The sequence below is a fragment of the Hyposmocoma kahamanoa genome, unplaced genomic scaffold (assembly GCF_003589595.1).
Source record: "Hyposmocoma kahamanoa isolate Upper Pololo Valley unplaced genomic scaffold, ASM358959v1 98263, whole genome shotgun sequence".
Lineage (NCBI taxonomy): Eukaryota > Metazoa > Arthropoda > Insecta > Lepidoptera > Cosmopterigidae > Hyposmocoma > Hyposmocoma kahamanoa.
This window is the reverse complement of record NW_020655550.1, coordinates 753,980-768,882: the sequence shown is the minus strand read 5'-3', so window position 1 is coordinate 768,882 and position 14,903 is coordinate 753,980. Positions and strand designations below refer to the sequence as shown.

The window sequence follows — 14,903 nt, the reverse complement described above, 5'->3', positions numbered from 1 at the left end:
TTACGTCTTTTAGTAGAGCTCCTTATAAAAGCGTTTATCCAGGGAAGTACTCTGCCACCTCACCAATTTCTGCCGCCAAATAGTAATGTGAGCATTACTGCGTTTCGATTTTCAAGGATAAAGCTGCTGGTGAAATTACAGGCACATGGGACTTGTCAACTTATGTCTCAGTGTGAGGGGCGCAGTGGCAGTGCCCCTAAGATCTTTGCGATTTAAAGCTCTGAGTGGCACTGAAACTGTTATGGACAGACGTGTCGCTTACCACCAGGCCCGACGCTGGGTATCATAAAAAAGGACAGATTATATCCGAGCTGAGAAATCAAACAATCAAAGTAAGTGTAATATAAAAACTATTTTGTTTTATTTCTTTACTTTTTGAGTCTTTCGTTCTATTTGATTTGTTAATATTCCTTACCGAAACCAAGGCATTAAATGTATACTTACTATTTTTATAATAATACAATGGTACAGTGCATAAAAATAACCCTGTGAAATCTGATACTAGTCTACATAATATCAAATTTCACAAAGTTATTTAAAATACCCAAAACTCTTATCAGCTGTTTTTTAATTCATTTCTGTAGGAAAAGAAACATTATTTACGTATATTGCTAAGAAAACAGCTATTTGTTTTAATTATTTAAAATCCGACCCAGATATATTGAAAATACTCCTTCATCTACAAAGGGTATACATAACAAAACGCGAGAGTAGTGTGAGTAAACGATGGTATTGCACAAATTAATTCCGCCTCTACCTTTCCATCATCGAGGGACTAGACGTAGGCTGGGATACCACCCCTATGTTGTAGATATCATAAAGATTTGCACAAAGCGTTACACTTCCACATTCACATGGCAAACGGCTATAGAGTGAAATTCCTTGCCTGCAGATATTCTATTCCCTAAACGCTATACTTAAGCCTTTTCAATACGAGAGTGAGTAGGCATTATTTAGGCGTGCGTGTATCGTCAACCGCATTGTCACTTTCCAGCAGGTGAGATGGGGGCCAAATGCGCACTTATTATACCATAAAAAAAGTGTACGGTCCTGGAAACGGAGTGGGTAAATGTGTGATCTATATAGATGATCGAGCATAAATATCTTTATTACCAACCACGGACAAACATGATTAACGATAACATTTATTAGCCATGACCCAATAACAAAGGCGCCCATTAGTGGTTAATAAAAAGTCGTACAATTTATAAAACATGAACTTTATTTTTATAGTTGCTTGGAAGTTGTGCGTTTTGCACCAGCTGTTGGTAAAATGATTTTTTTTTCTACAAGCTCAATTAAAATATTTTCATTTTGTTTCTGTATTTGGATTGCAAAGACAAAAAAGATAATTTATATCAATTACAGAATTTTAGTAATGGTTTTGCTCAATTGATATAAATTGTAATAATTATATAACATCGGTGTTTTGTAGTACGGCGAAAGCGTCATTTCGAAAAATTTTTCAGGGGAGCTTGTTTTAAAATTTAATTTTAGTTTTCATCGAGTTTTAAGATTTAAAACAGAACATAAATATTTCAAAAGAGTCGTGAAAAACTGGAACATGCTCCCTTGAAAAACTTTTCGAAATGGCACTTTCGCCCTTTCTACAAAACACTGACGATATTTTTTATTTATTTGCAACGGGTTTTAAGTCTTTTAAAAATAAAAGTGTACACAGAATCAAATCACTCCGCGCAGCAGCGCGGCTTAATGCGTGCGCGCTCGTCACACGCCGTGTACTGAAGTACTGATGCACACATTCTCATAATAATGAAAGAAGCGTGTGACGACCAGCTGCAACAACAGTGCATAGCAAAATTATGCGAAAGTGTGCGTCCGTACACGGCGCAATGCGTGCACGCACACATACAAACCGCGCTGCTACTTTTGCATGGAGTTACCTTACTTGTCCTAACTATGGTAATAATCTGTTTGAATATGACATTTATCTTTTTTTATTTACATACTCTGCAGTATGTATTTAAAAAAAGACATACTGTACCTTAGAAATCAATGAAATTTTATCACGTCATCAGTCTTAGTCATAAAAAGCACTGCAAAAATAACGGTGTGGCAAGTCTGTTATGAGTAGATATCAGATTTTATGTTTAATAATAATGTTAGTCTGTCAGTGACTGTCACTTGTTTTTACATTGTGGCGTTATTTTAGAAATTGGTTGTCTACATCATCATGAATTTAAGTCGTGAAAATTTTCGTAGTATGATTTTCTACGACTTTAAGTGTAATTTAACAGCTCAGCGGAGCTTTGCTTGGCTCCAAGCTGCTTTGGGCGATGAAGCACCATATAAGACAGAGAGACAAGAGAGATATTTATAGCTGATTTGCAGAAGTCATACGTGGTCGTGTGAATCTCAGCGACGAATTTCGTGATGGTCGCCCGTCCACTGCTGTGAACAACTAAAACATCGATGCTGTGCGCCGTATAATCAAAACAGACAGGCATGTGACATACCATGAGATTCTTTGGGCATAGGCATGAGTCAAATATAATCAATACTACACAAACATTTGGGCACGAAAGAGCTGTGCTGTTGGTGGATCCCACGCAATTTGACGGAGGCTCAAAAAACGTTACTTGGTGCAATGCCATGCTTACCAGATTCAACGAAGGGGCGTCAAATTTGGTGTGGGACATAGTAATAGGTGACGAAACATGGATTTATAGTTACGATCCCAAAACAAAGCAGCAATCGAGCGTATGGGTCTTTCGAGATGAGCCGAAACCAACCAAAGTGGCGCGCGTGCAAAGTGCCTCTAAGCGGATGATTGCTTCTTTTTTGATAAAACTGGACACATTGCTTGCTTTGGAGAATCGTTGTACCGTGAATAATGACTGGTACACGACCATTTGTTTGCTGGAAGTTATTGACAAACTCTGTAAAAATAACCGTAAACGCCATATCACCACGATAATGCCAGTTCTCACACGGCCAGGCAGACAAATGAATTTTGAAGGTCAACAACGTTGACCTTATGAGCCACCCTGCGTACAGTCACGACCTAGCACCTTACGACTTTTATTTATATCGCAATATTAAGAACCAGCGGTCAACGATTTTCATCATCTGAAGAGGCTGTCGAAGAGTATGAAAAATATGTTTCAGAGATTGTCTCGCACTCTCTTTCACATATCTTTGTTACTTAAGTGCGCCGAAACGGTAGCATAGGTTTAAATGCAATTTGGTGTATAAATATTTTATTTTTCTTTATTCTGCACATATATAATATATGCAAATACAAAGAATCTCATGGGTTTTATCTTGTTTAATTTGTATATTGTTTTGCTTTAAATTGCTGGTCGACTACTAATGATTTTTATTCTATAACAACAAATGAGGTGAGAGAAAAATAAAAGACAAACATTTCTAATGTATTTATATATTTATTATTTATGCAGTGTGAAATACGATACGGTAACTTATCCTGTGGCCCCAGAAATCTTGCATTACAACAATAATTGTGATCGTATTTATTAGGGCAGAAAATATAGAAGAACTTTATTAAGTCACATTTGAATTAGAAGCTGGGTCGACTGGCTACCACGTGAGTCACCCAAGGTATGCTGCAGGTATTTTTTAATAGCCAGATAAGCTTTCATGAAATTGTGGCTCATCATCGATCATCGGCATCGATTTGTGGCTCAGTGGGCGTGTCCTCTTTTTCGTTTTCTTGTTCTGTACTTCCTTTTCTTGTGCCGATGGTGGTGGTGTCTGCGCGTGTTAGGCTCTTTAAAAGCAGTCTCATTTACGAGGTATAGTGCGATAGTGGTAAATGCGCTCGTATTATCATTTCTTAATACGTGAACCCATTCGAATGTATCGTTGGCATGCTCAGTATCGTATTTTAATTTCGCTCTACAAAATTCTATGCGGATTGGTGTAAAGACTGTGAACAATTTTAATACACTGTTTTTTGTTTTGATTAAATTATAAAATGTCCACTTCCTTCAAAAAATAGTTTATAATAATAATAGTTAGTCAACATTTATTCCCATTACTGAGCACAGGCTTTCTCTCACATTGAGAGGGTTTGAGCTACATTTCTTATGCCTAATGCAGATTGGGAACTTCAAACACGTCATTAAATTTATTTTTCAGATGTGTGCAGGTTTCCTTACGATATTTTCCTACACAGAAAATCTCATGGTATATATGTGGAAAGTAAATGCGTAACATACACACAAAAAAGTACTAGATTTCCCCTTGTGCAACTCAAAACTATCGAATTCCAAGATTAAGAGCTTCGTATTGTTCGACAACAACACCGCACTGATCCGTGGTCCATTGGCCACACATGGAAATATGACCCTTATTAGATTACCCATGAGTTCCTAAATTCGATTTTCAGTTCCTAGGTTCTTAAAAACCGTGATTTGACTTATCGCCTCTCAAGCAGAGGAGAGGAGAAATTTAATTTAAAATTTAATTAGCTTTTTTGTGAAGGAACGTCGACAAAGGCTGACAACTCTCAAAAAACGTGTGAAGTCCCCTGCCCGCCTTGGGTCAGGTGCTGGACTATGGCGTAACCATCGCCCGAGAGGAGACCATAAATGGGTTGGTGATGAAAGCTTTGCTTTACTTACAGCCATGACCTTTGCAATTCATCCGGTACAGAGCGCAATAGTTCTCAAAAACAGCCATATAAGTATCGTCTTCGTTATAACCACAGACTTTTTCATCGTTAGCTACGCAGTGCTGGTACTTAGAACAGTGTAATTTCATTAGCCTGCCCCGGCTCGTTACATTTTGCTGCGACAATGAAAATGGGAATTTCGGTGATAGAATAGAATCATTTATTTCATATTATCAATGTCACAATATTGCAATAAAAAATGTAATGTCAAGGGATAATATGATCGTCACTGACGCAAACAATAATAATGAATATAGAATAAAGTAACATAGCTACTGCTTGTCTAAATACAATGAATTCCAGTAAAAAAATTACAATTGTTTCAAAAGAAACTCATCGACTCTGTAGAATTCATTATCCAATAAAAGGAGTTTTAGTCGAGTATTAAACGGTTCGTCGTTTGTAACACTTTTCAGGTTTGTGGGTAGATGTACGTAGAATCGGGGACCTATTACGCGCGGATTTCTCATTGGGAGTTCGGTACGGTGGGCAACGGATTTTAAAATTTTGACGCGCATAAACTATTATATCATAGATGTATTTTGGGTACGTCGTCATTATATGGTATTTTTTAAAAAGGTTTCTGCAGGATTGGCCATTTTTTATACCTACTACAGTTTTTAATGTGCGTTTTTGAAGCATAAAAACCCTATTCGACTCAGTTGAGTTACCCCACAGTGCGATGCCGTATGACATCAATGAATGGAAATTGCAAAGTACGTCTGCCTTAATACCACATTGGACACAAGAGGTCGCAGTTTCCTTAGATACATGTTTTTTAGAATAACATAATATTCAAGTTTTAGAAATGATTTGCAATACGTATTAGTTGTGGAATATCGTATTTTATATTTATTGATAATAATACTGTAATATAATTAAAATTCAACAAGATTTTATTTATTACTTGCTATCTTTTTGTCTAACAATAAACACAATATCTAACAGAATATTTTTCATTTATTTTTCTATTTTTAGGAAATGTGAGTATGAACATTCATTTTGGTTTTTTACTATAACATGCCGCGCCTCAAGCCTCTATTGTCATAAAAATTAACGATAACGATTCTTTTTAATTTTTGTTATTGACACCTTAAGTTTCAAAATTGATGTTTTAATAACTTTTTACATAAAAAAGACCTCAAACATTCGTGGAATTACATCTATTTGCCAAATTTCATTCGGATCGGTTACAGGAAAGTGCGCGAAACCGGATTCCTCCCCAACTTTGCACTCTTAGAGGTAGAATACTTCCTTAAAATATGGAATCTATGCTGAGGTACCTACTTTCCAACAATAAAAAAAAGAATCAATAAAAATAAAAAACAGTTGAATTGAGAACCTCCTTCTTTTTTGAAGTCGTTTAAAAATCCTGAGTATTTATTACACGTAGACATTTTAAAAATAATATAAAGGATGGTAATTTACAATACAAAAAAATACAAAAGCATTTACTATTATTATGAATTACTTACTCTTTTGCTACCAAAAGTATTAACAAGTCGTATAATCGGAAATATAGCTGAAAACAAAACAAATTAACCAGTGGTTGAAAGAATATTCTAGGAAACGTTCTTTGTAATTTTTACACTTAATTATAATAATAAAAAAGACATACTCAACAAATTCAGAAGATAAACGAGTTTCATTGTCAGAATGATTAAACACAATGCTTTATACTGATTACATGATTTCACGGAATAGACTGTAGTGGTGGTTGTTAATTAATTTTTAACTAACCATGCGGTACCTAAGGCATTTTCATAGTTGTGAATGGCAGCGCATCAAATTACCTCCTTCGAGTATCTTTTTCTTCGTCTCAAAAACCTTGGTATGCATTCAACACTGGCGTTGAATAAATTTGCCTATGATGAACCTTTGCAGACAACGGCACCAACCGATACTCGCTATTAATGAGGATTGCCTTGAATACCTCTGACCAACCTGGAGATAACTGTAGCCATTTGCTCTCTACCCGATCAGGACTTGAGTAATAAAAGACGAAAAGTATGATAAGAAATGGACGGTAGAGCGTTGTACTCGGGTTTAGATTTTTTTGTACCATGTGCTGAAGTTCCTAATGGCAATGTAGATCTCTGTTTAATTCCGATTACGTTGTTGTAAAATTGGTCGGTGTAGCTTTCTTAGGATGATACTCGAACGCATAATAATGTTCCGATCACTCGGCAAAAGTTTAATCACACATTAGACGGCTTGGATCCCAACATACCTTTGAGTGCGGGAGTTAACTTTCGTTCGTTCTGTTACCATGCGAAAGCACTCGAATGATATTTCTGCCGCCCTTGTTTACCATCTTTGGATCGTATCCTGACTGGCTACCTAATATGGGATCATTACATTACCGCAAGTGTTTTGGAATATTTGTTTAGTTCATTGCTTACAAAACATGTTACACAGACTATAATCAGGGACTAGTCCGCAATTGCTGTGTGTAAGTTTTATAGCACTGACTGTAGGTACATTAAACCGGCTTCTTAAGTTTGTGCGATTCCCTCATAAATGTTAAAAATAATCTCCGTACAGAGTACTAAAAAACCGACCTCAAAAGTACGTGGAATTACATCTATTTGCTAAGTTTTATTGAAATGTCCCCTAGTTCGCCACTATACAGGACTTGACACAGAAGATAATAATAATCGGTTCTCACTACTCAAAGTATATTGAGAGAAAAACGCCTTGAATTGGAGAAATAGCAAAATCAACCATTAAAATAATTACTCCTAAATTAAAGTTAGGCGATATTTACAAAAATAATAATAATAATAATAACGCACACACTCGACATAGCCCCGCATAGGGAAACCCTGTGTCGCGGGTGCCATGGACACACAAATAGACAATGACAAATTACACCCAAACTCACGAGACTAATAAATGTAGGCCATACAAATATTTCTCCCGGCCCGGGAATCGAACCTGGGACCTGGGACGGTGAAAAATGAATCTTCATGCGTGAACAGCCACCCTTAAAAGTGGATGATTTTCTTGAAAATGAAATGGTACCATGGAAGTAACCCCATTCCAACAAAAAAAGAATCATGAAAATCGGTTCACAAATACCGGAGTTATCGCGTAACATACATACAAAAAAAAAAGAATATACAGTCGAATTGAGAACCTCCTCCTTTTTTGAAGTCGGTTAAAAATAAAAAACAAACATGATTCCAGAATATAGAATATTATTTTATAAGATCTTTTATGATTTTTCAAGGTGATGCCATGAGCTAGAGTTTATAATTTTTGAACCTGCCACTTCGGAGTTTGGTTCCTTTCTTATGGTCGGCCACACTGCCCTCAATTGACGGCAATTGACTACATCTGTTTATGTCCGTTTTTGCAAAGTCTGTGAGAAAATATATACAAATTGCAATGTTACAGAAAATATGTTCAAAACTGCGATCAAAATAAGGAAATACAAAAACTTAAATGTAGATGTAATTTAGATTCGTGAAAATATGAATCACATCGATACATCGGGGAAAATGTCGAATTTTAAATTTTACAAAACGTGTGAAAAACAAAAAGGAATGTTTATTACGTAAAAAACCGTAAAAAAAAAAGGTTTGGTAATTAACAAAATTTTGAGTAGACGAATCGAAAGGACAAAAAAATTTACCGAACTCCGAAACACATAATTTTTTGCTAAAATTGGCTTTTACGCCCTTACTTCTCCAAAGTATCTGTACTTATAAAATAGCAAAGTATAAATAAATTTCCCAACTGCCAATTTCTGTATGTTAATGCTGCAGGTAGTTTTACAAAACACACTTTGTCTGCTTGTAACTATAATTTTTTTATCTGAAAACCTTTAGGTCGTTGAACTGACTTGACAACCTCAATTGCCCAACGGTTTGCACTGTGATTGTTGTAATGGAGCGATCCCGGATTCGATATAGTCAATTCAGAAAATGAACTTTTCTAAACTTTCCCGGTCTAAGTATACTCTGATACTATGATACAGGGAATTCACTAGTTTGCAACCAGGTAATCCATGTGGTTGTATTTATATTATTATTTTACCTGAATCCAAAATTAATTCGAGATTATGACATTGTAATGGAACATCAAATAACACTTTATAAGTATCGACACGCTAAGAAGTATCTAAAAAGGGATGGATCCGAATCATGTTTACCTAAGTTACTAAATATTATTGAAGAACCTTTTAACCCATTTTTACATGATAAATAGTAAATAAATAAATAAATAAATAAAAAGCAATAATAAATAAATCGTTAAAACATTCTTACCGGCGTCATTAAGGCAATTGTATTCTTTGATGTCACATGAGTCGAAAAACCTGCGTGCGGTTCCATCTTTACTAACACCACATTTTTCTTTTCCATTATGTATACAGATTTTCGCCTGGTAGCATATCTAAAAAACAAGTACCAAGACATAAAAGTATTTTATATTATAAAAAGGCTGAAAAGTAGTTAAGACAATTTATTTGAGCTAGAGGTGAAGTGTGGGAGGCCGCCCACGAGCAGAAAATTAATATGATTAAATAAGAACAGGTGGAAAAAATTTGCCAAAAGATCCGACATTGACAAGCGCCCGACTGTTAGGGGCAATGGTCGGCGCGGCGTGTTGTTAAACCGCTGGGCAATTTTCAAGTTTTAGAATAAATGTAAATTTAATAACCACAGGGCTTCAATTGAAAACCAAACTTTAGCAGGTTCTCTGTAGTACTTAAAGAGAAATATTTCCATTAAAAAATTATGTGCAAGTAACTTGCACATAATTTTTTCTTAAATAATTTGTTTTAGAATTTTACTTTAGCCTGTTTTCGGGATTTTATATTATTGGGTAAAGTCCAATCATCCAAAGGACAACCATTATTGTCGTAATAGGATAGGATGTACACAGGGATGGGCAGTATTTATAATTTTTTTTTTCAATGTACAGCCTATTATGTGACGTGCATAGATTTATATGATATTGAACTCAATAGTGACGTGTGTGTGTGTATGTGTGTGCGTGTAGGCCTTAGAGGATGGAAAATATAGGCAGCACTACATGGTAATGTCAAAGACGTCAAAGTCATCTTTTCGCGGTTATAACGTGACTGTGGAAACTAAAGGACGTGTTATATTGACATATCTATATCGACGTTATGTGTATATGATGCATTTAGACATTTGAAAACATAAACATTTTATTGACTTTATTTAACTACTGCGTGCCGTCGTAAGCCAAAAGAGCTAGCACTACATTGATTTATGTCAAACACGGGAATCGAAGTACGTAACGTCATCTTAAATGCCAACTGTCCTCATTTTACCATTTTTGTAGTACCCTTTGACAACCGTTTCCGGTTATCAAAGGGAAGTACATCAATTATTCGCAAGAATTGTAACGAAATGGACAAAAATATTGACAGTGAGAACAATTAAGTATTGATAAAAATGCGTCGCTGCAGCATTAAGGGATGCGGCAGTAGAAAAAGCGGAAATCAACCGAATCATACAATAACCCAAATATCTCCATGTAATTAGACTCATTTAAGTTATTCATATCATTTAAGTTATTCGGCAAGATTTATGAATAAACAAGTAGTTTATTCATAAATCTTGCCGAATTTGGCTTTGGTTACTACAGATTGCCTGTTTGTTAATATTTTGATGATTGTTGATAACGATTATTTTGAGATAGTGTTGTTCTTGTAAGTATACATATTATCGATATTCTGTTATTAAAACAATTGACTACGAGGTTTTTGTTGTTTCATTATTGTTATTATTTTTGAAGGTCACCTACAAGACAAAAAGAAAGTAAGAATGGTTGGAAATTATAGGACTGCCGAATATAAGCATAGGATCAAATACCATATTCGTTTGTTCGCCTCATTTTGAAGAGGCAAATTTCAATAGAACTTTGAATGTAACTATAGTTAAATGCATGTGATATATTACATGATAATGCAATTCCATCGTTACATTTATAGGTAAACAACTTTATATTTACTTTTAATTAAAAAGACTCATTACTAGGCACTCTCAGTTCCTTAAAACAAAATTGACAGCGGCCAACATGTGAAAAACTCGATTAAATTATTAGACTTATGTTTGTTTAAAACGAAGTTAAATACGTGCTTAAATAAAAATATTTTTATGATATAGGTAAATAAATTATTTGACAGGAAATAAGTTGTAAAATTTCATCTTGATTTTAATCATTCTTGGCAAATTTAATTCCTAACATTGTGACATGACATGAGTGACATTTCTTGTGACATTTTTGTTGTCGTCGTTGTTTAATATATGGTTGTTTAATATGCGAAACATGTTAGTACTGGCACTGTCTCTTGTTACATCTCCTGTTATACCATGTTTTAAGCAAATAATGTATTATTAATATTATGTGTGATTTTATGATTATCGATAATATTACTTTACTACTATTATATAAGTAAATTCACATAAATCAAAATCACTGATATTAATTCTATACCAATGCATAAATACAAAACAGCTTACATTATTTGGAAATCTTTTAAAAATTTCTTTCTAATCATCATATTGCGTAGGGATCTCCAGATTTAGATTACATTTTTTTCTTTTTTTAATATACTCTCAAATTACATTTTATTATTTATTACAAAGTATTCGTCTTGTATGGGAATATTAACAATAATTGTACGTACTACGTGCTCTGTAGTATAGTTGTATTGATAGGTTTAACAGTTTTTTTCTAATAAACAAAATCTTTTTAAAAATATATATTGTGGGAGGAAAAAATTTTGAAGGAAATTAGTGATTTCCACATGTCGCGACGGGTATATTAATAAAGTATTTTGTAATTTGTATTTCGTAATTTAAACACACCCGATGAAAGTATTTTGTATTTCAAATACACCTCAAGAAAGTATTTGGTATTTCGTATTTTAAATACATATATGGTAGTATTTCAATTAAGATGTAGCGTGTATTTTGCCCAGCCCTGGATGTACATCCTATCGTGTAACTAATTAGGACAATCTTTAGGTATGTCGCGTAGTTTTTCTGAGACCGTCACTTAATAACAAATACCTAAAACATTTGATCTAGCAAAACAGTTTTTCTCCGCTCCGTCTTCGGTGACTCGTCTATATGCTGATTCTTTTTTTTATTGAAACATATTTAAAATATGTTGGTATAGCTAGTAATCTTCGCATATGTGCATAAATGATGCTAGAGTTGAATTCAGATGCAACTAAATTAACATACTTACAGTATTTTCTTGCTCTGTTTGTTTGGTAATACATAATGTGCACTGAAGCAGAATTAATCCTGGAATATACACTGCGTTAATTAGATAACATTACACTAATGTACAACTTTACACCTACCCTCTCAGACGTGCCGCACAATATAACCTTTAAGCAGGGTACGGAACATCAAAATAAAGCAATTTGGGAAATTCATTATCTTAAAACATTTGTTTTATTTTTTCTTACCAAAACCGGCGACAAGAAACCGCATATTGTATTTCTAAAATAACTTTTTGTTTTCAATTTACAGCAATGGTTTGGTTAACAAAGCTCTTTACATACTGTAGTAGTCTTAAACGAAGTGTTACCAAATTTTTTGTTCAATATTTTTTACATTACATCTGAAAAGAGGGTTAGCGTAATAAATTACATTTTTTGTACTCTCTATACGTACATACTACTCTTTTGTAACGTAGTAACAAAAATAAACAAATAATTAAAAATATATTAAATAAACAAATTTATATTAAATAAACAAATAATTAAAATAATTAAAAAAAAAGAACAAATAATTACTCAATACGCAGTAATATATTCGTAACACGTAATAGTAGAGCAACGACAGCAAGTTAAAAACAACCCACTGCTTTATTAGGTCGAGGTGGACTTATCTATTAACATTAATAACTATAATCAACGTGTACTCATTTCAACACAATTCAAATATTATAACTTAACGTTTTTTCACGAAGTTGTATTTGTATTATATTTGAATTCATGCGTGATCCATTTTCCTGGAATCGGTTGTCATTTGTTGGTTTCGCGATAGTCAAAGCGCACGTTATTTATTGAGTGATAATTCCTGAAAAGCTGATGCGAAAAAAAGGATTATTATCATTGACTTACAAATAAATGGACGACGGGTCTAATACAAAAACCACGAAAAAAATGTCCCAAGTCAACCTATTCCAAATTTAAATTGTAATGTCATCGCAGTAGGTATCACGCTGTCGGTAGAACAAATGAAGACTAAAGCGGAGTGTCGCGCTCTGTATACGATTTTAGCGCCTTACAAGTGCGGACACTTTTTAGCGCGGACCCGACGTCCATATAATTGTAAGTCAATGATTATTATTGTTATTTATTTATCGCTCATGGGCTTGGTTATTATAATAACAAGAATTAATTTCTTAAATATAATGCACGCACATAACCCCGCACTAGGGACACCCAGCATCGCGGGTGCCATGGACCCACACTTAGACAACCACAAATCACACCCAAACTCACGAGAGAAATAAATGTAGGCCATACAACTACATCTCTCGAACCAATATTGAACCCGGAATCTTTGCATAGCAGAGCAGTATGGTGACTATTTGGCCATATAATAATATAATAAGTGACACTCGAATAACAGATATTTATGATTGAACTACCTGTTCAATTATAAAATTATATAATTCGAGCTTCACTTAAACATATATGCAGAACAGTATATCTTTGCTTTATACAGTCATAACCATGCACCAATACGGCAACAAATCAAATATATTGGAAACTATACCCAATTTATTATTTTCACAATAAACTTGAGCACGTGGTTCCGCGTAACGCTTTCGTGAATGTTGTACGGATATCTATTTTAAATATACTCATGACCACGTTTTGTCTTTTAACAATCGTTGCATTTTCACATTTTGTTTTATACACTAGTAGCTTCCAAAAAAAGTTAACAGCGCATGAGAACAATTTAAAAGTACGTACATACATGTAAGAATAATCTATAAGACTGAAATGGGTAAACAATGGTCCATTAAACTGAAGCTATAAAACAGATGATAAAATGCGATAATTAATAACTTCAGTATTTATTGTAATGTATTTACGTCAGATCTATACCTACTACTGTTGGCTGCAGAGGTTACAAACTTGTTGAACTTACATATTTTAAATTTATTATGGTTAAAACTAATTTTATTCAGCTTACTTATTTTATAAAAGTTACGATCTCATACAAGTTACATTTTACTAAGTGTACTTTTCAAGTACATCCGCCTTTTAACTTACTTCCAGCTATCATGCTATCAAGCATTCCATTGTGTTCACGACAAACTACGCCGGTGCGGTTATAACTCATATACTCTTGAAGTGAGATGGTTCCTGGACAGATGCGATATATCAGAATTCAACTGCGAGTACAAAACTGGTAACGACAATAAGGTTAAACATAGCATCTCAATGTCACAGTATAATAAAAACAAGTATGGTAACTCCAAACAAATGTAGCAGCGTGGTTTGTATGTGTGCACGTCCTCCGCATGCCGTGTACGGACGTACACATTCACATAATGTCGCGATACATTCTCGTTGCATAGCGCTGGTCGTCTCTAGAGGTGGGCGTTTAAACGAAATCGCTTAAACAATTTGCTTTTTAATACAAGCACATAAGCACGCTTATCAGCTCAGTTTAATACTCAACCATGTATTTTTTTTACAAAACGTGCTTAAATTTCAAGTCCCGCCGTTTCCTAAACAAATAAATTCGTCAATTAGAATAATACTGTTATAAAAATAAAACTCAGGTTTTAATAATAAACTTACTTATCCTATAACATTTAATGCGCTACTCTTGCTTTTCGCTGTCACACAATGTTGCAATCTTTTTTGACATAATGTCTTAGACGCTTAAAAGGTTTTCTAAACGATTTTGTAAGCTTTAAACTAAAAAACATTTAAGTGAAAAGCGCCATTTTAAGAACGCTTATATAAAACAGTTCAGCAATTAAACGTTTAAAATTACTAAGCAGTTTCTTCCATCTCTAGTCGTCCCACGCGCCTTTCATTATTGTATGAGAATGTATGCGTCCATACACGGCGCGCGGCGGGCGTGCATACAAACAAGTCACGCTGCTACGTTTGTATGGAATTACCAACTTGTCTTATTATACTCTGTCAATACTGAATAATTTATAGACGGTTTTTATAATAGGGGTTAAAGTATGAAATTGCCGATTTGTACTGAAAATCTAA

The 14,903-nt window shown here is 34.3% G+C and overlaps 2 protein-coding genes across 8 annotated transcripts in view; one reads left to right on the top strand and one right to left on the bottom strand.

Moving 5' to 3' along the window:
• Window positions 1–3,394: 3,394 nt before the first annotated feature.
• Window positions 3,395–14,903, bottom strand: part of LOC113238806 — an 18,033-nt gene continuing 6,524 nt past the window's right edge. The window contains exons 1-6 of one of the 5 annotated variants that reach the window (XR_003311131.1): window positions 12,117–12,130; window positions 11,891–11,961; window positions 8,929–9,055; window positions 7,925–8,021; window positions 4,608–4,773; window positions 3,395–3,910 (exon numbers count right to left, since the gene is read on the bottom strand). Coding sequence is in view for 4 of the 5 variants with exons in the window: in XM_026475649.1 (XP_026331434.1) it covers window positions 3,666–3,910; window positions 4,608–4,746 (384 nt within the window). In the remaining variant the exon portion in view is untranslated. Of the gene's footprint in view, window positions 3,911–4,607; window positions 5,223–7,862; window positions 8,022–8,928; window positions 9,056–11,890; window positions 11,962–12,116; window positions 12,272–14,903 lie in introns of those variants that run through there. The other 4 variants (XM_026475651.1, XM_026475652.1, XM_026475650.1 and 1 more) reach the window with 4 other exon arrangements.
• Window positions 13,462–14,903, top strand: part of LOC113238805 — a 6,874-nt gene continuing 5,432 nt past the window's right edge. The window contains exons 1-2 of one of the 3 annotated variants that reach the window (XM_026475646.1): window positions 13,462–13,629; window positions 13,947–14,079. The gene's annotated coding sequence lies outside the window, so the exon portion shown is untranslated. Of the gene's footprint in view, window positions 13,630–13,946; window positions 14,094–14,903 lie in introns of all 3 variants that reach the window. The other 2 variants (XM_026475647.1, XM_026475648.1) reach the window with 2 other exon arrangements.